General features: G+C 41.9%; 1 protein-coding gene across 1 annotated transcript in view; it reads right to left on the bottom strand.

Annotated features, from left to right (window-relative positions):
* Positions 1-69: 69 nt before the first annotated feature.
* Positions 70-26,878, bottom strand: part of slc41a2b (solute carrier family 41 member 2b) — a 30,381-nt gene continuing 3,572 nt past the window's right edge. The window contains exons 4-11 of the mRNA XM_080420632.1: positions 23,717-23,788; positions 22,131-22,275; positions 20,685-20,831; positions 16,744-16,891; positions 16,206-16,285; positions 11,580-11,711; positions 9,035-9,183; positions 70-472 (exon numbers count right to left, since the gene is read on the bottom strand). Coding sequence (XP_080276758.1) covers positions 287-472; positions 9,035-9,183; positions 11,580-11,711; positions 16,206-16,285; positions 16,744-16,891; positions 20,685-20,831; positions 22,131-22,275; positions 23,717-23,788 — 1,059 coding nt within the window. The 3' untranslated portion in view covers positions 70-286. The remainder of the gene's footprint in view (positions 473-9,034; positions 9,184-11,579; positions 11,712-16,205; positions 16,286-16,743; positions 16,892-20,684; positions 20,832-22,130; positions 22,276-23,716; positions 23,789-26,878) is intronic.

Consider the following 26,878-nt stretch of genomic DNA (forward strand, 5'->3'; position numbering starts at 1 on the left):
TAGTTATATACATACATGTAAATATATAAAAATGTCCAAATGCATTAAATTGTCTGTTTTTTTTGTTTCGTTTTGCTAAACCTTTATGTGCAGCGTCTTCTTGTCTCTCACAGCATTGTGACGAATGCAGCCGTGTGTCCAGTAAAGGAGAAGTAAGAGGAATGTCCCCGGCTGAGCGACGCAAAAGAGACAGAACCAACCGCCAGGCTTATGGAGGAGGGGAGGGGAGGGCGTTTATATTACCACAGCCCATTCCCTCCCTGTAGGGGGGGCGACAGAGGTTACCTCAGTCGCCAACGTCGCTGTCCTGGTCGCCTATGAGCCACAGGAAGTGGAAGGTGAGGGCGAGCAGGGCCGTGCCCAGCAGGTCGCCCAGCGCCGTCAGGTAAGGGATGGAGAAGCTGTCCGGGTCCTTGCCTCTCCGCCACATCAGGTGGACCATCCAGTCGGCGATGCACAGCAACGCGAACACCTGAGACAAGAGAGGCAAGACAGACAGGCACGGAAGTGAGAAGTGTGCACTCCATAATGAAATGTTTTTTTTTTAACTTTTTTTAACTGTCACTTTAGATCTCTTTGGCTATTCAAAAATATCAGATATACAAGCTCATAGCGCGGCACCGAGTGCCGCCCTATGAGCTTGTAGATCTGCTATTTTCGAAAAATCAGGAAAATTTGTGCAAATCTGAATATATATTTTTTTATATATAACATTTTAACTCAAATCTTCGCTTCTGGGGATTCTACAAATGTGACTGCTACTGGTCAAACCTGCCTCATGTCGCCAGCTGACAATCAGTAGATAATGGAACATTTAGATTGTTTTTTTTTTGGGGGGGTTTTCGTTTCTTTTCATATTAACACAGTTCGAATGTTGAAGAAGGCTTGTAATGCAAAAGCTAGTCGTTTTAGAATCATTAAATGTTTACATTTGTATAGCAAAGTAGGCTGCTTTTGTGCGAGTTTGTGTGTGTGTTTGGGGGTGGAGAGACACTTGGCCGAGATTTAGCATAGTGGTTTCGATTGGTCATAGCTAGGCATTGTACTCCGGTTTGTCTGAGCCTATGGTCTGAGCACCGCCTATCTTCAAGAGCCAGTGTTGCCAGTTATTTTTATTATAAGTTAGCCCCCAAGATTTTATTTGAAAATAGCAGATCTATAAGCTCACAGTGCGTCGCTCGCGATGCGAGGCGTTGTGAGCTTGTAGATCTGCTATTTTCAAATAGCCGATGTATACAGTAGGGTTAAAATGCTCATGTGGCCCATAGTCGCTTTATTTTGGGCTATTTTTCCTAGACCTGGTTGCTTATTTCTCTCATACAATCTGGCAACACTGGTCTCTGTCTGATTGAAGCTATGGCGTTGTTGCTTAACTTTCGGCGCATAGCGAAAGTTGCTCTGATCTGCTCAGCAAAAAGGACTATTCATTCATTTTCCTCTGTGTGTTTGATGACCCCCCCCCCCCAAAAAAAAATTAAAAATGCCAACTTGCGGCATAAAGCATTGTACCACTACCCAGTCACAAATGTCTTCAAAATCCTAACAGTTTTCTGAAACACTTGCTATAATATCAGTGGTTCTCAAACTTTTTCATGTCAAGGACCCCCCAAAATTATATGTATTTTGCCGCGGACCCCCCCACCCCCATCTCAAAATATTATATAACCCCAGAAGCAAAGATTTGAGTTACAAATGTTCGCTTTAAAATATATATATATATATATATTCAAAGATTTGAACACATTTTCACGATTTAAAAAAAATAGCAGACATACAAGCTCATAGCGCAGCACTCGGTGCCGTGCTATGAGCTTATGAATATCTGCTATTTTTGAATAGCCAAAGTGCAAAGTGGTTGCATGGTCTGGGATGGTGTTGAGAGGGGTCTATTAAAAGATAAACACGTGGTTATAATTTCAGGGGAAATTAGCTGTCCAGAGCTGCTAGTAGAAACATAAAAAAATTAAATGTCTTGAATGGATGGCAATTAGGATGAGCTCTGAACAGTGCCAGCCATTGAAATACACTGCCTGCCTGCTAGCCATACAGGCATTTCACTGACAGATCACTATAGAAGAATAAGGTGGCTGGTGAAATTCTTGCAACAACAACTCATTCTCAAAGTACCAAAGCAAAGCATAGACCCACTTATGAATGTATACAGCTTGTAGACAGTTATACTTGTCTTTAGAAGAGGGGAGCAGACTCTGTGAAGGAGGTTCCCTTCATGATAACTTTGAGAAGTCATCGCACAATGAAAGCGCCTCTGGGACACACAGCGTCCTGTCAAACCTAACTACTCATGGCAGGAAAAGTCAGAGTGACAAGGTTTGCCCTTCGTTCGTAATATCAGTCTCCCTTTTTTTACTTACTGCTGCAGAATTCACTTTCATAGTCTTTGATGCAAACTGCTGCCCAAAATATTTTATTTCTAAACTACCGTATATCAAAATTGTCATCACCACCACCACCCCCCTTATCAACTCTGACGAGAGAGAGGAAAAGAACATGCATTTTTTGCAGTCTATGTGGTGTCATTATTTCAAAGAAACGGATGCATGCAAACTCAACATTTAGGTGAATGTCAACCAGAACAAAGAAGAGGGAACTGTAAAAACAGATCCTTCCCCCACCTACACTTTCGTTCCCTAATTGTGTCTGCGAGGCCCGAGAGAGGAAACGTTGTCTACAGAATTCAATATAGTTTAACCCATTAAGACCTGAGGACGATTCCACAAATGCCTTCAAAAACATGTTTCTATATCAGTTGTGCGCAAACTTTTTCATGTCAAGGACCACCAAAATGACATGTATTTGGCTGCGGACCCCATCTCAAAATGTTTTTTGTTCCAGGGACCCCCAGAAGCATGAACTATTTGTAGCGTAAAAGGTTTGTTTTGAATATGGCTGTGCAGTGAGATTCAGAGTTGCCTGAGGCGACAGAGGTCGTGTCCAGACCGTTCCAGGGCATCGATTTAGTTTCAAGCTGTAAGATCGGTGTCGTTGATTTGATGTTTCTTTTTTTATTATTTGAAATGTTTTGAATAAAGCAAATTTTTTAAAACAATATAACAAATGAAAACAAATTATTCAGAATAACAGTAAATCAAAAATGCATTCTTGAAAAGGAGTGAGAAGAAGCATAACTTATTGCTCCCACTCCTCCTCCATCAATAATAAATTATCACTAATAAGCTTCCAAGCTAGTCAATTTCTATCTATAATACATACGTATCTATCTGTGATATTTATACATATTACATACCTACACATACAGTACATTCTCTTCACTCTAGCAATAAAACTTCAAAAAGACTCTTCACTTGTATCTAAACCTGCATTTTGGGAATACTGCACACCGTCTATCAAGAATAAGCTAAATTCTGTTGTATTTTTATTTTCTCTTTCCCTCATTATCATCGCTTAAGAATATAGCAAAAATAATTATAGAATAATTTATGGATACGTAACTGAAAATAACCGGCTAAAACAACAACAATTAATTTTGAAAAATCAAAATGTAATTTATTATTGCAATCTCATCAACTCTTACATGCAGCAACTCTGTATTTGCATGCAAATTCAAGCATTTTGAAGAACACATTTTAGCACTTAATAAAGCCAATGCTGATAGTGCAATGTAAAATATATTGAGCGAAGCAGCTTTACGTATAATCTCTCTCTCATGCCTCACAGACTTCTCTGCATTGAGGTTTGTGTTTACTTGCAAACTGAAGAGGGGAGAGAGAGAGGGAGAGAGTGCAAGTGTGTGTGTGTGTGTGTGTGTGTGTGTGTGTGTGTGTGTGTGTGTGTGTGTGTGTGTGTGTGTGTGCGCGCGCGCGCGCGCATATATGAGAGAGAGAGAGAGTAAAAGAGAGCGTTGGGAGAGTGAGCGAGAGAGTGAAAGAGAAGAGGCACCCAGGGAAGAGGTAACTCCCTGAGCAAACAGAAGGGGGAACTTTCCACTCTTCAGAGAGGACAGCCTAAAACCTGGATCATATAACGGGGCCATTTGTTGTTGTGTGCCACACACCGAAATAAACTGCAGACTCACAAAAACAAACATCTCATCGACATGGAAAAATGTGTTACCAGGCAGCAAACACGGCCATGTGGACAATCTGATGCTGTATCACTATTTTTATATTGTGAACGCGTCATGATTATAACACAATTATAATTATGCCACTTCTACAACATTATGAATGATTTGATACTCGAGTCGAGCACCGGAAAGAGCCTTCAATTTGATGTCCAATCAATACACAATCCAAAGGAGGCTGCTTTTCTACCTCTAGGGGCTCAGGAAGGGGTCGTTTCTCAGTGAAGTTGCAGCCTGTGAAAAAGTAGATCTGAACTCTGGCCTCCACATCATAAAAAGGATATCAGACCCTCCTTATAGTGCACAAACAGGTACACCTTCTGGACCAGGGGTTTGAGAGAGATGGGAGTTGCATTGCATTATTAGCTTGTTCCTCGTCTTTGTTCCTGAGAGTCACAGTCCAGTAGCCATCGTCAGGCTCAGCTGGATCTGTCCTTTCCTACTGGCCACTCCTAAATCCCACTTAAATCCTTCCACCTGACCCTCAAAGTAAAACCTGCCCGATGAGAAGATCTAGTGTCCCAGGACACTGACATTGACCTCATCAAGGGGGAGGATATATACATTATATACCCTCCCTCCCCTCTCTCCTTTGTTCCGTTTGACTGAGTAAGACGCAAGTCAAAACGTCAGTCACCCCTGCAAAATAATATACTGCTCAAAGAAATGTAGGGAACACTTTGATCCCTTAATTATTTTGAGTTTTCATGAACTGTGTACATACTGCTAACAAAAACTGCTCAAAAGAATTAAAGGGATCAAAGTGTTCCTTAAATTATTTTGAGCAGTGTACTGTATATACGTACAGACCAGTCGAGTGCTCCAGTATTTTATTTGGATAGTCTCTCCTGAAGTGTCCAGGTATTACTCTCTCTGATTCAAGTTGTCCCTGTTGAGCACCGACAAGACCTTCTGCCTTCAACTGGCTGAAGCGCGTTGCACTTCTCTTCGTACCTAAGTGAAAAACCTATTCGCGATGTTGGGAATATCCTTTCACACGTTATGTTTGACTTCTTCCTTCTCTTCAGACAGGATGAGTTTGGGATGTGTTGTGTTGGTGTGTTCAGGACAGCCTCTCCATCTCTTCAACCCAAACACAGTTGTCCTCACAGTGCCCACAAAGAAGTTGACAGCAGGAATGTTAATGTCAGACCAATCCTTGGTGTGTGGATCACACCTAAGGAAGTCGCTGCAGCGTAATTGGATGTCTCGACTTGGACTCAACTTGACCCCTCTTGACAGAGGCCAGCAGGGAGGCTGTCCGCCATCTCTCTTTCTGTGTCTAGCCTGTTGAGCTTTCCAGATCACCAGATCTCCAAAAGCCTCTGCTGTCTCTCAAGGATAATAATCTACCTTTATTTATGATATACCTCTAAATTTGCCTCCGTCTTCCCCAAGCTGAGATGTTCTCACTGTGCCCTCTTCCTCTGGAATGTGGAACGTGTGCTCTTTCTCAGTACAGAGTTGGTGAACGCGCAACTGATCAATCACGCACAGGTGGTCCATCATGCGTCTTACATGTTTTGTCTTCCAGGTCTGCCCCAGGGTTCATGAGCTTGTGTCTCTTCAGGGCTTCCAGTGTCTCATGACATGAAGCTCCAGTCTGAGTCTCACAGTAAGAGCCCAGAAACACACAAAAGCAAGGGACTTGTCCACGTAACAGTAAAGAGGCCAGAAACACACAAAAGCAAGGGACTTGTCCACGTAACAGTAAAGAGGCCAGAAACACACAAAAGCAAGGGACTTGTCCACGTAATTCTGTGTACAAATGTAACCATATCTCCTGTCCTGGTGCTGTGTGATACAGGATGTATAGAGGGTGTGTCCACATGAAGTAGTAACAAGATCAGTGAACATATAGGGAGAACATAGGATCTGCCCCTCAGGCAGAACAGACAGGAAGCTCCCTACCTAGACAGAGGTCTAATTAGAAAGCACTGTATATCCTGATGTCAGTCACCAGTGTTTGCAATGTCTTAACCCATTAAGACCTGAAGCAAATGCAGCAAAATCTAATCTAATCTAATCTAAATCCCAACAGTTTTTCTAAAAAACTTGTGTTGCTATATCAGTGGTTCTCAAACTTTTTCATAATTGTCAACTTCAACGACCCCTAAAATGATATGCATTTGGCCGCGGACCCCCCATCTCAAAATATTTTGTTCCAGGGACCCCCCGGAAGCAAAGATTTGAGTTAAAAATGTCCGCTTTAAAAGAATATATATATATATATATATTCACAGATTTGCAGATATTTTCACAATCATTCAAAAAAATAGCAGATCTACAAGCTCGTAGCGCGGCACTCGGTGCCACGCTATGAGCTTGTATATCTGCTATTTTTTAATAGCTAAAGTGTAGAATAATGCTTTTTTAGCCCAAATCAAAAAATGACACAGATGCGTTCCCGATCTTAATGGGTTAATGGAATCCCACACAGTAAAATCCTCGGTGTACAAATGTGTACAAATGGACCAAAAGGACGCATAGGGGTCCATTTGGTTACAGGCAAGGGTACATTTTGTACACTCACTCGAGTTACAAATGTATAAATGAACGCTGAGGATTTTGCTGTGCATTATTAAAGAACTAAGACTAACATATCATTCCTACTGAATTCACTGCTGGACAGATTACTCTCTCATGTGAACAATTGCATAAGCTAGATTTAAAAAATAAAAAATAAGCCTAGGTTTGATATAGGATTAGGCTATTAAAATCTAAATTAATTTAAATCTATGCATGGTTTGTTCAATCCATCCTATTTTAATGCAATTCTCCTAAAAGTATAGTGCATTTGGAATTCCGAGAATGATGATTTTGCTCTTCTGAACAAATAATTACTCCATAATCGCCCTCGGCTGCCACAGAACAGTATAAACAAGCGTTGCTCAAAGCAACATTCATGCGATAACCCCCGCAAGCTGTCAAGAGGCAGATTTACAACGATGCCAATGGATTCGTAAAACATTATTCTGTCTGCCTTCAGATTGGAAAAAGCAACTTTTAAGCACTATGCAAAATTCTAAATACCCGTTCACATCGTGGTGTGCATGCACACTCGGCGTTCTCTTTGGTCATAGATCTCTTACCTTCTGATGTCGGTTTTGAAGTTTCAAAGAAGTACCCGCGTTGCCTAAAGCAGTGGTTCTCAAACCTTTTCATGTCAAGGACCCCTAAATTAATGTGTATTTGGCCGCGGACCCCCCATCTGAAAAGGTTTTGTGCCAAGGACCCCCCATACAACATTTGTGGTGTGAACATTTTCAAAAATATTCAGAAATCTTCAAAGAATGTCAAGATGTTTTGAAAATAGCCGATATATGAAAGGGCCCTGGGGGTCCCCCGACCCCACTTTGAGAACCCCTGCATTAGACCACGGACCACCATAACTCTGACAGTATACAAATGGAACCAAATGGACCCAATATGTACACTGTCAGAGTTACATCCACATAAGGGTCCATTTGGTTCCTAACTATACATCATGTTGCTACGTGTCGTTGCTGTAGTGCCTCTTATATCCATATTTTATTTTTTTCTCCCCATAAATTAACGCCCTACTACATACTACGTCACACAAAAGCATTGAAAGTAGCAGATCTACAAGCTCGAAACGTGGCGCAAAGCGACGCGTTTTGAGCTTGTAGATCTGCGATTTTTGATTTTTGAATTTTGAATTTGAATCCTGAAAAGTAACAGTTTTGGACATTATGAGGTTTCCACCCGACAGAGACGATATACAGCTAAAATCTAATATGACACAGATGCTTTCCCGGTTTTAATGGGTTAAACGTGTAAAAGTTGCAATGCAAAAATTATTATACTGAATAAATCTTTATTTTAACCAGTCTGTATGGCAGACTATGTTGTAATACAGTATAACTAGTGCACCTGCAGTGGCTGGAAGTGGTCTACCTACTCTTCATTTTAGGACACCTACTGCTTAACAATATCTCCCCGGCCCAAGAGCGGTAGAAATATGGTCTCTCATGCAGGAGACCTGGGTTCGAATCCCGGGTAGCCCACAGAAGTTACGGGCTGCAGCTTTAAATGACCTTTCCCACTTTTCAAACGGAGTGGCAAAAAAATAAACACAAATTTAAACTAGCTAAAGCAACACAAACATCAGAAGCACAGAAAACATATACTGCCAAAATACCATACATACCACAAAGTCAAGTCATGGCAAACTAGAAATGCTGAAAGGAGGCAATTGATACTCTGATGGCTTTTTGCTTCCATAATTGTCCGCCGCAATTGCCTTCAAAACAGTTCAAACTCATAGAACTCACAGATTCCTTAAAGGCGTTACCACAGACCACAGCTCTAGGAATGCATAGTGCATGTGCAAGCATGCGCGCGCACACACACACACACACACACGTTTGTCTTTCCGTGTCCACCAGGAAAGCCCATGAGAGCTACAGTATGTCAATAGTTCAAACGTTTAAATGCTGCTTATTCAGGTTCTCACCGACTAAAAGCTATATCAGAGAAGCTACTGTATGCTGATTGGGCTCATCAAAGACAGAAGGTCAGTGACCTAAACATGCTCCCTGTTGTTGTTGTTGTTACATTGCCCGTGAATGATAAGGACGATCAGGACATTTTACTTGACGATTAATTGTTACACAAATAATTGCGATTAACGATTTAATTGTGTTTTGGGCATGGAACATTGGAACATACAAATTACATTTCTGTTCGGCTTTTAGGCTTCGTAGACAAAAGTTCTACCGGGCAGATATGACAAATAACTTACATACAAAGAAATGACTGACATATTTAATAACTGAATATACTTTCAAAACTTTTTTTTTATTTTTTGGGAAATAGCTAATCTACAAGCTCTTCTTGCGTTGTGAGCTTGTAGATCGGCTATTTCCGCTCTCACATAATTACGGTTAGGCGAGTGGGGCGGGGTCTCACCTGTAGCAGGGCAGCAGCCAGGTATACAGTCATGAAGATGGGAGTCAGGGTGGTGTGGCCACTCTTCATCAGATGGATGGTGTACAGGAAGATCAGATGACCAGGGACCACCAATAGGAGCAGCACCTGAGCGGAGCGGTGATTGGGTCCTGAGAAAAGACGGGAAACGGTGAGGGAGAAGGCGGCGACAGAGGAAAGAACGTTAAAAGGTGAGGCACACAGCCCTCCACCCCCCACATCTAAACAGAGTCCATAGTAGGGGCTGATATGACTTCAACACTTTTAATATCACCATTATTTCAAACTTTTGCCTCGATTACGATTAATGAAACGTTATAAAAATGTAAAAAAAAAGGAAATGGTGAAAATAGCAGATCTACAAGCTGAAACTTTTTGTATGCCACTGTAGTGCAACAAAGTAAAATAGTTCATGAGACTAATAATCAATTTAGTAGATTATACATATAAAAAAAGAATCGTGTTGATAAAGTTTATATATAAGATTTTTTGCAAACTAGAGGTACCTATCGAACCGATCCCACTGATATGCCCATATATGGAGATCTCTGTATCTGTCAGTCCTTGTCCCTTTTATGCCCATAATATATGGAGATCCCTGATGTCATCAGTACATGGCCATATATGGGCATGGCCCCTTTTGTGCCCACATATGGAGCCGACTGATTTGTTTGCGCCTGATACCATGACGATACACACACGTTTTTGGAAACAAGAGCAGCCAAGAAGGAAGGAGCTGTTGACCCCAGAGGTCAAATGCCCCTTTTACACACCACTGCAGACTACGTGCCCCGCGCACACACACACACACACACGTGCGTGTAGTCAATATACTGATGTGCAAACACAGGCATACACACATTAGCCAATGTATTCCTAGATTCCTAGACACAGTGTCTAGGATTGAGAATGTTTTCCTAAAGTTGTACCAGTAAACAGGACAAAATATGAGCCAGGTGCAAACTGCAAATAAAGCCATAACTCGCAGGTTGTGACAGCTAGCAACTGGGAGAGCTCTGCTTCCAACCAAATGGCCTGCGAACCCATGACCTTCAGAGTCTCACCTTAGTTCAATTCACTTTAAAATTGTTACACTGTGAATTTATTTCTCATGTACAATGATGACATTTATTCAATTTAAGTTAAGCATATTTTGAAATGAGCGTCTATGGTCTAATCAAAGATGTATAGGTGCCTCTGAAATTAAAAAAGTTGAGTTTTTATGATGTAAGCATGATGTTGCGTCGAGGCTACTTAAAGGACAAGACCACTTTGGATTACATTGCCTGTAGGCTTGCCACACTTATTACGTAGTCGCCTGATCACTGATCACAATTATTTTACATAATCATTTCCATTCTTCTGTATAAAAAAAAACTGGATGAAATTGACAGAAATATAATGACATCTTTATTTCCACGTCGTTGTTGACGGTCTTTTAACCGCTTTCAATCTGCCATCCTTATTTTGGGCCATTTAGGGCAAAGAATCTTCCAACAAACAAAAAGAAAGTTATTTATTTTGATTATTGGTACCCGTTACAGTCATTTGTTTGCATAGCTCAGCAATAGGCTTCTTTGAATATTTGATATCTGCCCTGTGAAATTTATGTTTACACAGCCTAAGTAGCAAGCAGAATTGTATTTTTTTTTAAATTTATGTTCCAATGTTCAATGTCCAAAACACAATTAAATAATTAATTTCGTTGGGCAGGAAATAAGAAGGATCCTGGTAATTAACATTGTACCGGAACCAAAATTCTTTCTGCTGGGCCTCTACCCAGTTGGACACAGAACAAAGCGCAATGAGAGAATATTTATAGATATTTGCCTTTTACAAGCTAAAAGAGTAATAGCATTGACCTGGAAGAGGCCGGACAAACCAAGCATTGCACAGTGGTTCAGGGAACTGTCTTTATGCCTATCTTTGGAGAAAATCACTTATAAGGACAAACAAGAGTTGTTTCAGGAGGTGTGGGGTCGTTTTATACAGTACATGGAAAACAATAATCTGTCACATTTAACCCATTAACTGCCAGAGGTATTTTCATATTTTTTTAGCCAGTGCCAGAGATTTTTCATTGAAAAAAAAAAAGTACTCAGGAGCCGAGATACAGAATTTTTAAGTTTTAAGTTAACAAGGAAGTGGATAGGAGTCTAGATCTTCGAAAAATCATATCTCCTTAGTCTTTGGGTCAAATAGAAAAAAATATATATATAAAAAATAAAAAAAAGTTCACGTAGATCTACGCGATTGGCACGTGGCGGCTTTAAATAGGTTCGCGTAGATCTACGTGATTGGCAGTGAATCAATTAATGGAAGAATCTGGAGAGGAGTAGTGCTGATGTCATTGTGTGTTATTCTTTTGTTATTTTTTGATTGTCTTGTAATGTTTAAATGTACTTGTCGATTTAGTTTTCTGTTATGTATGTAATGTAATGTTGTAATATTTTGTGGAAAAAAAAAAAATAATAATAATAATGGTCAAACTAAAATGCCATGACGATGCCAGCCCTACAGTAGTTACCTGATCCCCAGAAGGTGCGGCATGGGTAGTAGCAGCCCTTGGCCTCCTCAGGCACTTCCCCAGGCGCGCAGTGGAAGTGCAGGTGGGTGGAGAATCTGCTCGACTGAATCGCCACCAGGTTCCCCCCAATACCTGGACATCAAAGAGACTTAAGCTGAAGAACGGAATCATCTCAGGCGAACGTACACTTTCATGACAAAAACATTCATTAAGAGTAATTGTCCTGGGTCAGTCAGTGAGATGGTGTCGCAGACGGCCACCTATGAGCCGATCCACGGTGTCATGTGGGTTCCTACCAGGGATGGGACGATAATCGTTATCGTGATTAAAAAAAAAACACAATAATCGTATCGCAGAGATTTTTATTTATCGTGAAATTGTCCTCTGTCATACACTAGGATGAATTGGCTTTTTGTTGAGCTGCAAATTCAGTACCACTCAAGACCCTCTATACTTGATAAAAATGGACCTGTAAAGAGCGCATTTGGTATGCTCTTACTTGACTCTACACAAATCAATTTGCCAAAAATAGCAAACATTCCCCCCAGAATAGGGATGCTGGGGATTCAAGTGGTTAACACAATTGGCATTTTAAGTTTTAAGCATATTTTGATCATAGGCGATGATATCGCCAATTATTTTTGCCACAACAATCGTGAAATGTCATTTTCATATCGTCCCATCCGTAGTTCCCACACCATGTTTTGGCAGCGTGGATCCTGCTACGATGATAGTCAACACGAGACTATTATTATAACAGCACTGACACAAAAAATAAATAAAGGGAAGGTCATTGTTTGTGGAAATAAAAACAGCTAGAAACATGCAGCAATTTTCCAGGTCTAGAGGTGATAAAAGCATGGTGGATCAATCTGCTTGTTGAGGTGCATAACATTTTGTGAAAATGGCTTGCAACCCGTGTTGACCTCTTCTTCCAACAAGCCAAATCCAAATAGTCCTCCCATTCTTTTTTTGTTGGTAAAACATTGCCCCAGCACACATACTGTACATCATAGTCTCGTCAGTCGTGACATAATGTGATGGGGAGATCGTGCGCAACGCAGTACGACCTTTTTTTCCCCATCTCACAGTGTAAAGAACATGTAAAGGCAGCCAAAATCGTATAGTCTGCAAGCAAAACAATCTATGACTACGGTGTGTGTGTGTGTCTGTGTGTGTGTGGCTGTATTTGTTTCACTGTCTGGAGCAGCTGATTGATTACCAGTAGACGCATAGCTGCATGGGCAGCTCCTAGGTGTAAATGTGTGTACATCTATGAGTGTGAAACTGGGTGTTGCTAATAGCTATAAGATCGTTTTTCCTCTTGTCAGAACATAAGAAGAGGTGACGTGGCATAGAATGCAATGCAGTGTTGCATCGCTTGAAGACGTATGCAGGACGGCAGAGACACGGCTGTCACATCTGCCTGGGAGGCGTGGAGCAGCACCCGCGCTCGGATCCTATTTAATTTGTCTTTTTTTTTTGTTCTCTTCTTCTCAGTCTGACAAACCCTGAGAGAACAATGACAGATGGACATTGCCCGAAAGAAAATAAACATTTTGACAGAGGAAAATGGGGAGAGAGAGAAAAAATAAATCAGGATGGGTCGGTTAAGATAAAAAACTGAGGGAGTGAGAGAGGAGGAAATTCATGAGGGAGGGAAATATATTTATTCTGTTCAGTCACTCATGCTAGCTTTTAATTAACACCAAGCTCGTCATATGAGACCGACGGGTATGTAAAGAGAATAACATTTCATATTCACTACAGCGGCCTACTTTCACACATCGCCTCAGACAAATAATACACGGAGAGTTTCTTTATCTCTTTCATCATAGTCTGTTGCTTTTGGGGCATCTCTCAAATTTTCCTTTTAATAGAAATGGTGTTTGTCAAGGTTTTAGGACCCCAGCCGAGCTCGGATGACCTAAAAAGAAAGATTCAGTGCAAGAGTTAGTGATCCCATCCTCGTTGCCAGGAATTATTATGGAGATTCCACTGTACGCTTCTCATATTTATCATGAACACTGGTGCATCAATAAAGATGAATATACAGGCCCGGATCGCTGGCGTAGCGGTCCTGGCACCTAGGCTACAATGTACTGTAGCCTGACAGCGCGTCGCGGGTTCGAGTCCCGATCCCGACAGACTTTGCTGCATGTCACTCCCCATTTCCTGTCAGCCTACTGTCCTATCAATATTAACTGATTCACTGCCAATCACGTAGATCTACGCGAACCTATTTAAAGCCGCCACGTGCCAATCGCGTAAATCTACGTGAACTAAAAAAATACATATATATATGTTTATATATATTTTTTTCCAATTTGACCCAAAGACCAAGGGGATATGATTTTTCGAAGATCTAGACTCCTATCCACTTCCTTGTTAACTTAAAAAATCTGTATCTCGGCTCCTGAGTACTTTTTTTTTTTCAATGAAAAACTCTGGCACTGGCTAAAGAAACATGAAAATACCTCTGGCAGTTAATGGGTTAAAAAGGCTTAAAAAGCCCCAAATAAATAAATAAATAAAAAAAGATGAATTTACAAATCACTCTTGGTCTACTTTAGGTATTAGCTATACCGGCAACTATTTTCCTTTTTTTGGTTTTGACAAATATGCATCATTCGAGGTGTCCCGATTTCTAACCACTTTCAACCTGTCATTCCTATTTTGGGCATGTCATTATGGGTGGTGAACATTTTCTAAAATTTGTAGCTCTGCAATTTTACTTTATATATATTATTATAATTTTTTTAATCAAATCTAACTTTTTGGAAATCGATTAGAATGGAATGTGCACTTTTTGACAAAATATTCCTCAAAACATGGGTAATCGGTGGGCTGGGGCTATCTATCCATATTGGGAATGGACCCAAAAATCGGTTGGGCAACAAGTCTGGTTTATTATTTACAAGTAATTAGCGAGCACATCTTAACTCCCTGGAAGAGTGTCTCGGTGTCTACATTAGATAAGATAATGGGGGCTGCCGTTATCTTTTCTTCACAAACACCTGGTTTCACCCGGCATATCCTAATCAGGCTTGTTGCCCAACATTGATCTTGGCTTCACGGCAGCCCCAATAGAACAGAATGCTCTGCCACTAAGATAAGAGAGAACTAACGAGACAATGACTTAAATGTCTGCAAAAGCAACACTTTTTTTTTATAGCACAGTTTTTGCTGTGCTAAATACAATACTGTTTAGCACAGCAAACACAAGAAGTAATTGTCCATCATCACAATATCACAACATCATCACAATATCACAACATCACAATATCACAACTCCCAGTATGGTGACAAACAGACATCTAGGCCTACTATAATGTATTGTTATGCAGAAAATGAATGTATGTTCAAATGTACTTGGCAAATAACAACGACATCATTTATGTACGGTATATAAATCCAGAATTTCCAGACAGGTGGACACAAAGCAGCTCTCAAGTGGAAGAAAAAGCTTTTGTTAGTCATTGTGCGCATTTGTGTGTATGATAATACAATGCCAGGACAGAGCAGGGGATTAACAGTGGAGTGGAACTGGGTCTTTGTATTCAGAATGATAAATAGGAGGTTAAACTGATTCAATGCTATAGCTGGATGGTTCTGTGAGACACGGAATTGGTCACTTAGACGAAACCACACACACACACACACACACACACACACACACACACACACACACACACACACACACACACACACACACACACACACACACACACACACACACACACACACACACACACACACACACACACACACACACACACACACACACACACACACACACACACACACACACAGAGCTTGTTATCGTGATGAGTTTATTAAATTAGATACATGAACGACCCTAAGGCAATGTCTGTTTTAATTCAATCTACACCGCTCTATTCCGTCTCCGCTGGCATCACTCTTTATCTGGTCTCTACACCTCGTTGCTACTCCCAAGCACCCTTCACCCCCAAACCTGTAGGTGTGAGGTTAAGGGTGCTTGGGGGGGGTTTGCAGTTATTCGGGTCACTAGGTCCGACAGAGGGGGATTTGGGGTGCAGGGAGGCCATGGTGGAACGGCAGGGGGGCCTCGTCTGCTCACAGCCAGGGCTCGCTCTGCCCAGAGGGGGCAGACAGACTGACTGACTGTCTGTCTCCTCACATCTCATCTCGCCTCTCCTCCAAGGTCTTGGCTCTGTCGAACACTTTAACCCATCTTCAACCATCCTTCTCCTCCGCACAACTCTTTCCCTCCGACCTTTCTATTAAAGATCCAAAATGACAGCGGCCTCTGCCTCTCCATCCGAGGTGAATACGTTGTAAATTTCTGACAGCTAAAAAAAAGGTCCCTGCCCCATCCGCGCACTGACAATCCCAGACCGTGTTTTACACGCACACACGGCGGGGAAAACAATTAGGTGTAGAATCGTCTGTCATCTCGTTAAATGTCCCTCATTAATGCTGCTTAATTAAAAGCTTATCTCTCGTGGAGGAGATGCAAGCAGTACAAGAGGGAGGGAGGGAGTTTTACAAAGTGTGGAGACAGAGAGACGAGGTGGGATGAGCCGTTTCGCTCAGTGGCCAGAGAGACATGAATGCTGGGCGGGGCGGGGTGCTGTGACTCACCGTTGATGACAGGCGTGTACACCACGATTCCAGCCAGGTTTGGGTCGGACACCGTTTTGTCCAGGATGAGCCCGCCGATGCTGCAGGGGACAGAATGGGTCATAACATTATAGACAATACATAACACAAAAACTAAAGTTTTCTACGATCTTCTTTCACACAGAATAGCAATAAAAAAATAGGTCATAAAAAAAGAGTGTTATGTGACAGAAAGAGATAGGGGATCCCTCAGAAACACATACAGCACAGACACAACCAGTACATACACATGATAAATGGGTCGAGGAGCAGCTATAAACAGAAAGAGACACACAGACAATCAGACACTCGGCTTGGCATGCAGTGTATTTGTGAGGTTGTCATCCCCAAGGGGAAAAGCCGAGCGCACGCTGCCGAGGGCCAATTTGTTTATGGGATGAGTCATCAAACAAAACCACACACTGGCCGTCTCAGACAACATTAGAATAGCTGTTCTTTCCCCCTTTGAAGACTTAACACCCGTGCACACACACACACACACACAGACACAGACACACACCTGCTGATGATCATGGCAGTGATGACGGGCTCCCATCCAGAGTAGAGCAGGGTGCGGCTGGCGGGGTGCTTGGAGGAAATGACCATCCAGAGAGGGGTGAGAGACATGAAGAAGGCACACACCAGGGACGACACGTAAGGGTAGGAGTCTAGAGAGAGAGAGAGAGAGAGCATTTTCAGATTCTAAAACTGGCCATTCATTATTAATCACACCTGAAACGAGGCAATTGGACTCTCATTCATATTCGTTTTTTTTTTTTGCATGACTGAGCAAGTAGCAGGGACACTGCAACAGGAGGCGAGGGTTTCTATAAACTAAAGGCTGCAACTATTAATCGTATAATCGAGAAGAAAAACGAAACAAAAGAAAAAAATATATAAAACATTAAAAAGAAATCTATACAGTGACAGCCCATGTTAGATGTTCTGGAGATAAAGCCTGAGAGGCCAGACTGAGATGGTTTGGACATGTACAGAGGAGGGATAGGGAGTATATCGGCAGAAGGATGCTGGAGGTTGGAACTGCCAGGCAGGAGGACTAAAGGAAGACCAAAAGAGGAGATTTATGGATGTAGTGAAAGAGGACATGAAGTTAGTTGGTGTGAGAGAAGAGGAGGCCAGAGGACAGGGTGAGATGGAGGGCAGGCAGACGATTCGCTGTGGCGACCCCCTGAAGGGACCAGCTGAAAGATTTTTTTCAACTAATTGAATAACCACTAAGCTTTATCCTTTGTCGCACAATGGTGTCAATAGTGCAATTAACCGATCTCTAAGCTCAGTTTGTAGCTCGGCTATCGGTTTGTTTGGAAAAATTTCACCAATAATGACATGCCCAAATTATTAATCGATTTTGTAATTAAATGATTGAGTATTGATTGTTTTAAATAATTGATTACATTATTTTAGGCACATCGCAGGGAATCTGGTTAATCTAAACATCCACACACACACACACACACACACACACACACACACACACACACACACACACACACACACACACACACACACACACACACACACACACACACACACACACACACAGGTTTAGAACACACAGTGGTTCTCAAAGTGGGGTCCGGGGACCCCCAGGGGTACTTGAGGGGGTTCCAGGGGGTCCCCAGCTAAATGATGGATAGGAACCAAATGGACGCTTATGGGTCTGTAACTCTGAGAGTGTACAAATGGAACCAAATTTGTACACTCTCAGAGTTAAATTAACATTGATTTTACAATATGAATTGGGGTCCCAGAGATACAAATGCCATTAAATGGGGGTCCGTGGCCTAATGCATGTCAAACTGGGGGTCCTTGAAATTAAAATGGTTGAAAATCCCTGCTAGAGCCGTAAAAAATAATCTTCTCTTATGGGGGTCCCTGGCAAATATTTTCAAATGGGGGTCCGCGGGCTAGTAAGTGTCAATTTGGGGGTCCTTGACATGAAAAAGTTCGAGAACCACTGGTTTAGACGACCTCCTTCCTTTATTCCCAAAGGGAAGCTATTTCGGAAGAATAATTAGGGTAAAGCACCTGCTCTTTGCTGGCAAGGTGCTGCTGAGCAGGCTCTCCCCCACAGATGTTCCCATTCTACACATAAATAACCATCATTAAGAAGTAGACTCAGACTGATGAGGAGAACAGCCCCGGAGCTGGGGCAGAGAGGAAGGCTCACCGAGTACGATCAGTGATGGAAGAAGTACTTACATGTTTTAGCTAAGTAAGATTATCAATACCGCCATGTAGAAATACTCTGTTACAAGTAAAAAATATTCAAAATGTACTTGAGTAAAAGTATTGGCATCAAAATATACTTAAAGTACCAAAAGTATTCATTGTGCAGAATGTCCCATTTCAAAACGTATAAAATGTTTTTGAAAATAGCAGATCTACAAGCTCAGAATGTGTCACATTGTGAGCTTGTAGATCGGCTAATTTTCAAATGGCCGAAATATATATATAGGGCTGAAGTGGTTAATGTATGTTTTGTGATAATAATCTAAATCTGCAAAGTAACTAGTAACGTAAGCTGTCAAATAATTGTAGTGGAGTAAAAAGTACTATATTTGCCTTCGAGATGTAGTGGGGTAGAAAGTAAAAGTATTACTGAAGAAAGTAAAAATACCTCAACATTGTACTTAAGTACAGTACTTGAGTAAATGTACTTAGTTACTTTACACCACTGAGTACGATAGTCAGCAAGAGCTCCTCACTAACGGCAAGGGCAGATGGACCGCTGAGGGGAGATCCTTGCGGAACCCGGCTCTGCCATTATAAAACAAGAGATGTTTGCTCAGACGGGCGACGTTGGGTGCCGCGATCTCCACCGGCTTTCTCTGTGTGGATGATCACGTGATTGAAATAGATTTAAGCCACTGAGTAAACTGGCCATTAGGTCCAATTTAGTAGAGAAGTGTCGACAAGGCTTGACCCTGAAAACAACAGAGCCACTGTCCGGGGAGCTGCACTGGCTGCCAAGACAGCCTTGCTGCATTGCCCCGAGATGGAAATGTGTAATCTGAAAATGGTCTTATTAAATAAAAAAATAAAAAACTACCTCTTTCATAGATTTTTTTTTGGGTCTCAGTGAGTGGTGAATGCTTATTTCAAGGCTGGTTAGTTGGCTATATTTTTCCAGCGGAAACGGCTTCCAGCGCTCTATGTATATTAAGTAATGCGAGGTAGTGTAATATTGGGCTGGGTGTGACATGAATTAAACATGCTGCTGGATATTTGGGTGAAAGTCAAAGAGAGTCTTGTTCAATTTGCCACTCATGTCAATCTAAATAATGGTGCACGGGTGACCTCTAGTGGTGGAGGTGGACCATTATCCTAATTGAAGCCTTTGCCCCCAAAGGTTGCAGCAAAGCACAGGGTTCTTCTTGCACATTTACAGTGGTGGAAAAAGTACCCAAATGTTTTACTTAAGTAAAAGTATCAATACTGCAATGTAGAAGTGCTCTGTTACAAGTAAAAGTCCCGAATTCAAAATGTACTTGAGTAAAAGTACAAAAGTATTGGTATCAAAATGTACTTAAAGTACCAAAAGTTAAAGTACTAAAATGTTTGAAAATAGCTGATCTACAAGCTCACAACGCGTCGCGATGCGACGCGTTGTGAGCTTGTAGATGGACAATTTTCAAACAGCCTAGGTATAAAATAGGGCTAAAGTGGTTAATGTATGTTTTATAATCTAATAATTTATATCTGCAAAGTAACTAGTTACTAAAGTTTTCAAATAATTGTAGTGGAGTAAAAGTACAATATTTGCCTCTGATATGTAGTGGAGTAGAAGTAAAAGTATTGAAAATTGAAAATTCCTCAAAAGTGTACTTAAGTACAGTACTTAAGTAAATGCACTTAGTTACTTTCCACCACTGGGTAGATGAAATGTTTAAGTACTGCATGTGCCACGAAATTTTTTCCCACACTTTCAAAACCTGGAAATTATCAACTTTTCAACCAATGAAGTCGGTGCAAGATAATGAAACAGGGACTCTTGACATAATGCAGAAAGCGGTGAAAGCTAGTATTCACTATTTTCAGCACAATAAGTCATGCTTCATTGTCTGCGGTGGCTTCCTTTATGTGAGCAGCTGCATGTCCCCATGGTCTTCAGCACTGTGCATGGACCCCCCCCGCTGGCTATGGAAATGATTACATTTATTTTCAACAATTTAGAACTGTGCTCGTGTCCTCTGACCACAGGGGGTCAAATCCTAAGCTTTCCTCATCATCAATTTTGATTAAGAAATAAAGGGTACATGCAGCCAGGAAAAATAGTGGCATAGCGGGTTTTTGAAGGCAAAACAAACCTACCAGCGGGCTCGCTCATTGCTGGGCTTAAATCGACTGAATAAAACAAGGTTTTTCATGCAAAACAAAAAGCAAAACTGAAGCACGGTAAGCTTCCCCTGTAGCGAAAAAAGCAAGTCATCTTCCTACCCAGGCAGTTGTAGAGTCCCTGGCTGATCCATGCCAGGATGGCCAAGGTGATTAGATCACCAAAACTGGCAGCGATGGGCGTGGCGACATTGTCCGGGTTGATGCCCGTCTTCTTGGAGCCTACAATCACACCCACCATGATGATACCTGTACGTGGCCGGGGACAGGGACAAAGACGTCAAAAAAGAAAAATAACCGTAATCTTTTAGTTTTGGTGGTTTAACAACATAATGTGTCATCATCACACGCATTAAAACACTGACATTAAAAAAGGTCGGGTAAGTGATTTTCTTTGGTTTTTCGTGTTTTTGTGTACGGTATGTATGAGCACGTGCGAATATGATTGTGCATGCGTATTTGTGAGGTTGTGCGTGTACATGTGCGTATGTGCGTGGGGGCGAAAAGGCCATCCTCTCAACAGGGACTTCATATTAACACATCGGGTGCCAAAACCGGAAAATTACATGTTTTCAAAGAGTAGCGCTTTGGTGCCGAAACTGTAAAATTACGTGTTATCAGTCTTTTCTTTTTTTTCTTTTTTTTCCACAAGGGGGGGGCTAGCGCAGCACTGGAATCACCCATGAACACTCTAAGAAGTAAGGGACAGATGGATCACTGGCTCCCATCCGCTTCCATCTCCTTGCTAAAAACCTCTGTATCTCCTTAACTTTTTACAGTGGGCAAAACGAGTCATTCTCGATGCGCGATCCCTCTGCAATGGTGACTCGCATGAGACATGTTGTTGTTCCAGGCTTTAGCCAGGACCATCCATTGCTGTGTTCGCATGCATTGTTTACGTGCGTGTGCTCGCCGTGGATTCCACAGCTCTAAACAGCGCAGCGTTGCAGACGGTGAGATTTCTGGCACCGAACGTAATCTGTTATTATAAAATTCTGGCACCCGATGGATGTGTTAACCGTTAGGTGCTTGTCAGCATTGTTTTGCATGTGTCTGCATGCATGTCTACAGTATGCGCCCATGGGTGAATAAGTCTATGCAAAGTGTGGGTATGCATAATATGTATGTGTAATGCTCAATTTATGCTCCGTCATATGACACGAGCTCTCGAGAGCTTGTAGATCGGCTGTGCGACATGCTTCCATAGAATAAATGCTGGCTTCTATGGAATCCATATGACTGAAATCAGTCATGGCGACTGGGAAGTTTAACCCATTAAGACCTGAGGCGATTCTTTAAAATGTTTTCTAAATCCTAACAGTTTTTTGAAAAAAATATTTAAAAAAATATTTTTCAAGATTTTTTTTCAAGAAATAGCAGATCTACAAGCTCATAGCGCGGCACTCGGTGCCGCGCTATGAGCTTGTATATCTGCTATTTTTGAATAGCCAAAGAGATCTAAAGTGACACAGATGCGTTCCAGGTCTTATTGGGTTCATCCAGTGTGTGTGTGTGTGTGTGTGTAGCCTGGTGTTTGTGCTCATATACCCTGCAGCATGGAGGCTATGAAGGCTGTCGCCACGCTGCTGGAGCAGAGCAACACGGCGTGGCTCATCTGGAACTTGCCCTCTGGGATCCAACCCAGAATGACGGCTGCCACTGCTGCCAGGAAGCCCACTACTGTAGCCTGCACCTGCACCAAGGCACAAGGACAAGAAGCTAAGCAAAACACCGAAGGTTACACAGAAACAAAGAGGATGTTAAATAACAGAGAGAGGGTGTGGGTGCAGAGAGAGAGAGAGAGAGAAAATGGCAGATAGACAAGTAACACCAATAGTTTAACTCATTCACTGCCAGTGATGAGCTGTGGATTTGAGCTAGGGGGGGGCTCTATTTTCTGACGTCATGTGCACGCATGTGTACATAGCCGATCAGCTCAGTGCTAGTTGAAATACTGTATTCAACATGTGATTTCTCTTATTATTTAGTTGCATCGTTAATTTGTTGTTTTTATTTTTGTTTCAATTAATTAATTATTTTATTTTCCTTTTAGTTTTATATAAAAGCCCTTTATGACTTACCCACACATACTGTAAGTACTTAAAATAATCAGACAACTTGTCTTTGTCTTGTCACAGAGAACTGGGTCCTCTGCTAAGCGATCCCCTTCACACTCTGCAGTGCAGAGACTGTTGTCTCTCATTGTGAGAGGAATGTAAACACATTCAATTCAAGTCCATGGCTTTTCTTGAGTAGCCTAATGTTATGCAAAGCAGCCAGGTAGAGGCTATTGAGAACGGCTCGCCGCTGACGGTGCGAACCTTGAGAGGCTATTGTTTAAACTTTAAGGTGTTAAAGACCGCCGCTGACGGTGCGTGCTCGCGAGTGCATGTGGAGCACGCGCGAGCCCCCAGCCCCCATAGCGCCAGAGCTAAGGGGTCGTCGACCCCCTGAGCACCCCCTACAGCTCATCCCTGTGTCACTGCCAATGACGTGTTTGATGTGTTTTTTTCCCAACGCCCACACCGCATATGACGTGTTTTCAGTGTTTTGGTGTTTTCAGTGTTTCCGCTAGACGGCGCTCTGTGAGTGATCCTATGACTTCCGGAGAAGAGCACACCCGGAAATAACGGGATCACAATAAACCCAGCCCCGTCTGATCTAATGTTAAAGGATTTAGAAAATTTTCTCTGCTGCTTTCTTGTTTTTTTTCTGCGTTTTTGGCTAGAACAAGCTATATTCAACAGCCAATAAGTAAAGAACGGAGGGTTACGGTGACACGCTTTTTCCCCCTGATGGAGGCAGAGACACTCCTCCGTCTTTTGCGACACTGTGTGTTCTGTGGCTCTTGAAAGGTTAGTAAAAATGCTCAAAAATGCTGGCAAGGGCTCATTTATTTATTTACTCCGGCAGTCAATGAGTTAAGGTCAAGACAGAAAGAGAGACGCATTTGGGAGGCACACAACATTCATTCAGAAATAGGTTAATAAGTTATGCGTTTACATAACTTTATAGCCCCGACTGTACACTTCCTCTTGTGAGCAATGATGTGATAAGAGATCAGAAGGAGATCGATGGAACGCCCCTGTGAATGAGCATGATAACGCCACAAAGTGAGTGGTGTGAGTGATTACCTGCTTCAGTGCCAGGTTTCCTATGATAAGGTTCCACTTCTCTATGGGAGAGTCCATCTTGCCCACGTTCACCTGTGTTGGGGGACAAAGCTGAGTCAGCACAAAGCATTCACGCTCTCACTCATTCTCTATCATCATCAACAACACAGAATTCGACATTCGGCTGTGGAGTGGACCACCACAGCTGGATTATAATAACCACTTGAACTTGTGGTGTTTCCCTATTCTGGGCATGTCATAAAAGGTGAACATTCGGCGAAGATAGCAGGAATACAAGCTCGGCTTGTAAGCTAGGCTAAATTTGAATTTAGTGTGAGGTGGTGCAACTGGCCCTTGGTGTATAGGGGAAACGTTTAGTCAGACCCCTGAATACACTGTGACTTATGGAAGATCATACATTCGGCCCAATATTTGTTAGACTTACAATAGAAGCTGCCCAAGCACAGTACTAGGGATGGCCAACCGATAACCGTTAGGAAATCGGCAACCGGTTAATACTAACGATTAAAATTAATCGTTAAAAAAAATATATGTGACTTCCACTTTATTCTTCTTCTTCCTCGTCTTTGTATTGGTATTGTTTGTGTTGGAGCGCCTCAGTGCGGCTGCAGAGTTCACGTGCAACCTCTTCCAGAGAGAGATAGACACTAGAAACTCTGCTGGAGACACAAAACAAACTGTGTAGACTTGGCCCTTCAAAATAAAATGTATTTTGGCCCTTAAAAAAAACAAACCTTAACGGTTATCGATTAATTAATCGGTAAGGCCTAACGGTAACCGGTTAATAAAATGTCTCCATTTGGCCATCCCTACACTGACAGTACACATCGTTTTATTTATTTTTCAACGAGAGTGTGAGGGTGAACTGAAGGCACCATTTCTGCTAGTGAGCTGCTTGCTTGCGTTTGGGTAAAGAGTGCTTTGAGGATAGGGAGGGAAACTTAAACCCACACTGAGCGGCCCTGTCCATATTGACACAATAACGAATGAATGTGGAGCCGGTCTGTGAGAAGCCAACAGAGACAAACAAAGAGGGAATTATGTTCCATCAACCCCTTTTTCTGCAACACATTATTTCAACAGCGCAGCAAGAGAACGATAAGAGTCGGATAGAGACGGTGAACATATGAGAAGCTCTGCTAAAAAAGTTTAGGATTTAGTCTTCCATTTGAATAGCCATCATTAACCCCTTTAACCCTGGCGTGCCTATTTTGGGCATGTCCTTATAGGCATTATTCTTTTTAAATGGTCCATAGGTTTGGGATTTGTAGTGCCCCCCCCCTCCCCCCTCCAGTTATTACACAGGCCTGGGGCGCAGTCCGAAGAAAGAGAAAAAGAAGTAGAAAAGAGGAGAAAAAGAAAAGGACAAGACAAAGAAGACTAGACTAGGACAACAAGAACTCGGTCACACTCACAGTCAGTCACAACAGGAGGGAGTAGAAAACTAAACACACCCACACACAACCCACAAAACACAAAACAAGTGAACCTAGGAGTCCTCTACAATGAAAAGGTATATATATATATTATTTTTTTTAACACATTAAGGCCTGATGTTCCGATTCTACAAAATGTCTTGTAATCCTACGTCCTACGAGGACCCCCAAAATGATATGTATTTGCCCGCCGAAAAATATGTTTTTCACACTTTTAGAGCATATCCGTGGTCATCATATGGGTATACCTAACAATAGATGCCAAAAAAAATGAAAAAAACCAATTTGTGTATTTTTATATCTAAAGTCCCTAAAAAGCCAATCTTAATTACTTCCTGTAAACGAAAACGTGCTGCGTGATGACATAACGCAGCCTTCATGAATATAAATGAATCTTGATTACATGCACCTGTTTGATTCCCATAGCTGCACGTTCTTCAAACACAGCTGATTTTAATTACAGAGATACTCCGTTTTGAATCTCATTGAAGATGAGTGTATTACTCATTTTAAACTTCATCTGCACACTAAAATATGTATCTGAAAACATTATAGGTTAGAAATAAGCCAGGTAGTAGCAAACGTGCTTCACTGGCCGTCTCTCTCTCACTTGTAAACAAACACTAGCCGTGTTGCGCACGGCTGAAGTGATTGAGATCAAACGTCCCATAGCCTGAAGGGATGGGACCTTCTGATTGGTTTAGAGTCGGTTGAGCCGACGTTTCAGACTGAACCTTCAAAATAAAATGACCGAAAATGTCACTGCAGTGCGCCTTTAATTGTTTTTTTCATTTTTTAATTTTTTTTTAACTTAATATTTTTATATTTACAAGAGAATCGTGTGAGAATCGTGATCTCAATTCTTATGGAGGAAAATCGTGATTCACATTTGAGCAAGAATCGTGCAGCACTAGGTCATAATGGGTTAAGTCCCTAGGACTTTGATCCTCAAAAGGAGTTTGTTCCACAGCTTCGGTGCCAACACAGCAAACGGTCACCCGTCCTTACTGTACTAGACCGTGTAGTCTTCATGTACAGCTGATCTCTGTCTCTGTCGCTAGCCTAGCGACTCCTACAGTTTGGTTCGGGGCACCTGTTCAGCAGGGAGGCGGAACTGGGAGGAATGGCGTGTTCCTCCACACGCGCTACGTCAGGTGAACAGAAGAGGCTGGCCGACTCCATGTGTATCGAAGGAGACACGTGGTTATCTACACCGGCGGTTCCCCAAACGTTTTAGCTTGAGACCCAAAAAGAGAAATTTGATGTCTCCCCCAGGAGAGTGAAACTAGTGAAAATAGCAGATCTACCATCTATAATTTCTGAACATGTTAAATGTTTTTCTTATTTTTAGAAAATGTTTTGAAGTGATAATTACAAATTCAAGTGGCAAAAAAAGAAAGAAAAGGGAAACAGTGATCTACACCCTCCCAAAGACCAAACAGTTAGCGTCAACAATGACAGGGACTATACACATTGGGGGGAATCGTCATATTGCCTAAATACTAGGGAAAAAAAGGAAAGGAAAAAAGAAGGGAAAAAAAGAAAGAAAAATAATCTCAACAAGTGAAGGAGTGTGAACAGAGTAGATACAGCTGAAGTTGAATGAAGTGCTGGTGGTGGAGTACACGAATAGGGTCAGTGTTCCGTGTTCCTGCTACAGGTGTAGATACAACCCCACCCCCCTCCACCAGTCTCGTTTTCACCTGACAAAGAAGCTGATGCGTAA

This window comes from Gymnoscopelus braueri, assembly GCF_963280865.1.
Source record: "Gymnoscopelus braueri genome assembly, chromosome: 23".
Taxonomy (NCBI): Eukaryota; Metazoa; Chordata; class Actinopteri; order Myctophiformes; family Myctophidae; genus Gymnoscopelus; species Gymnoscopelus braueri.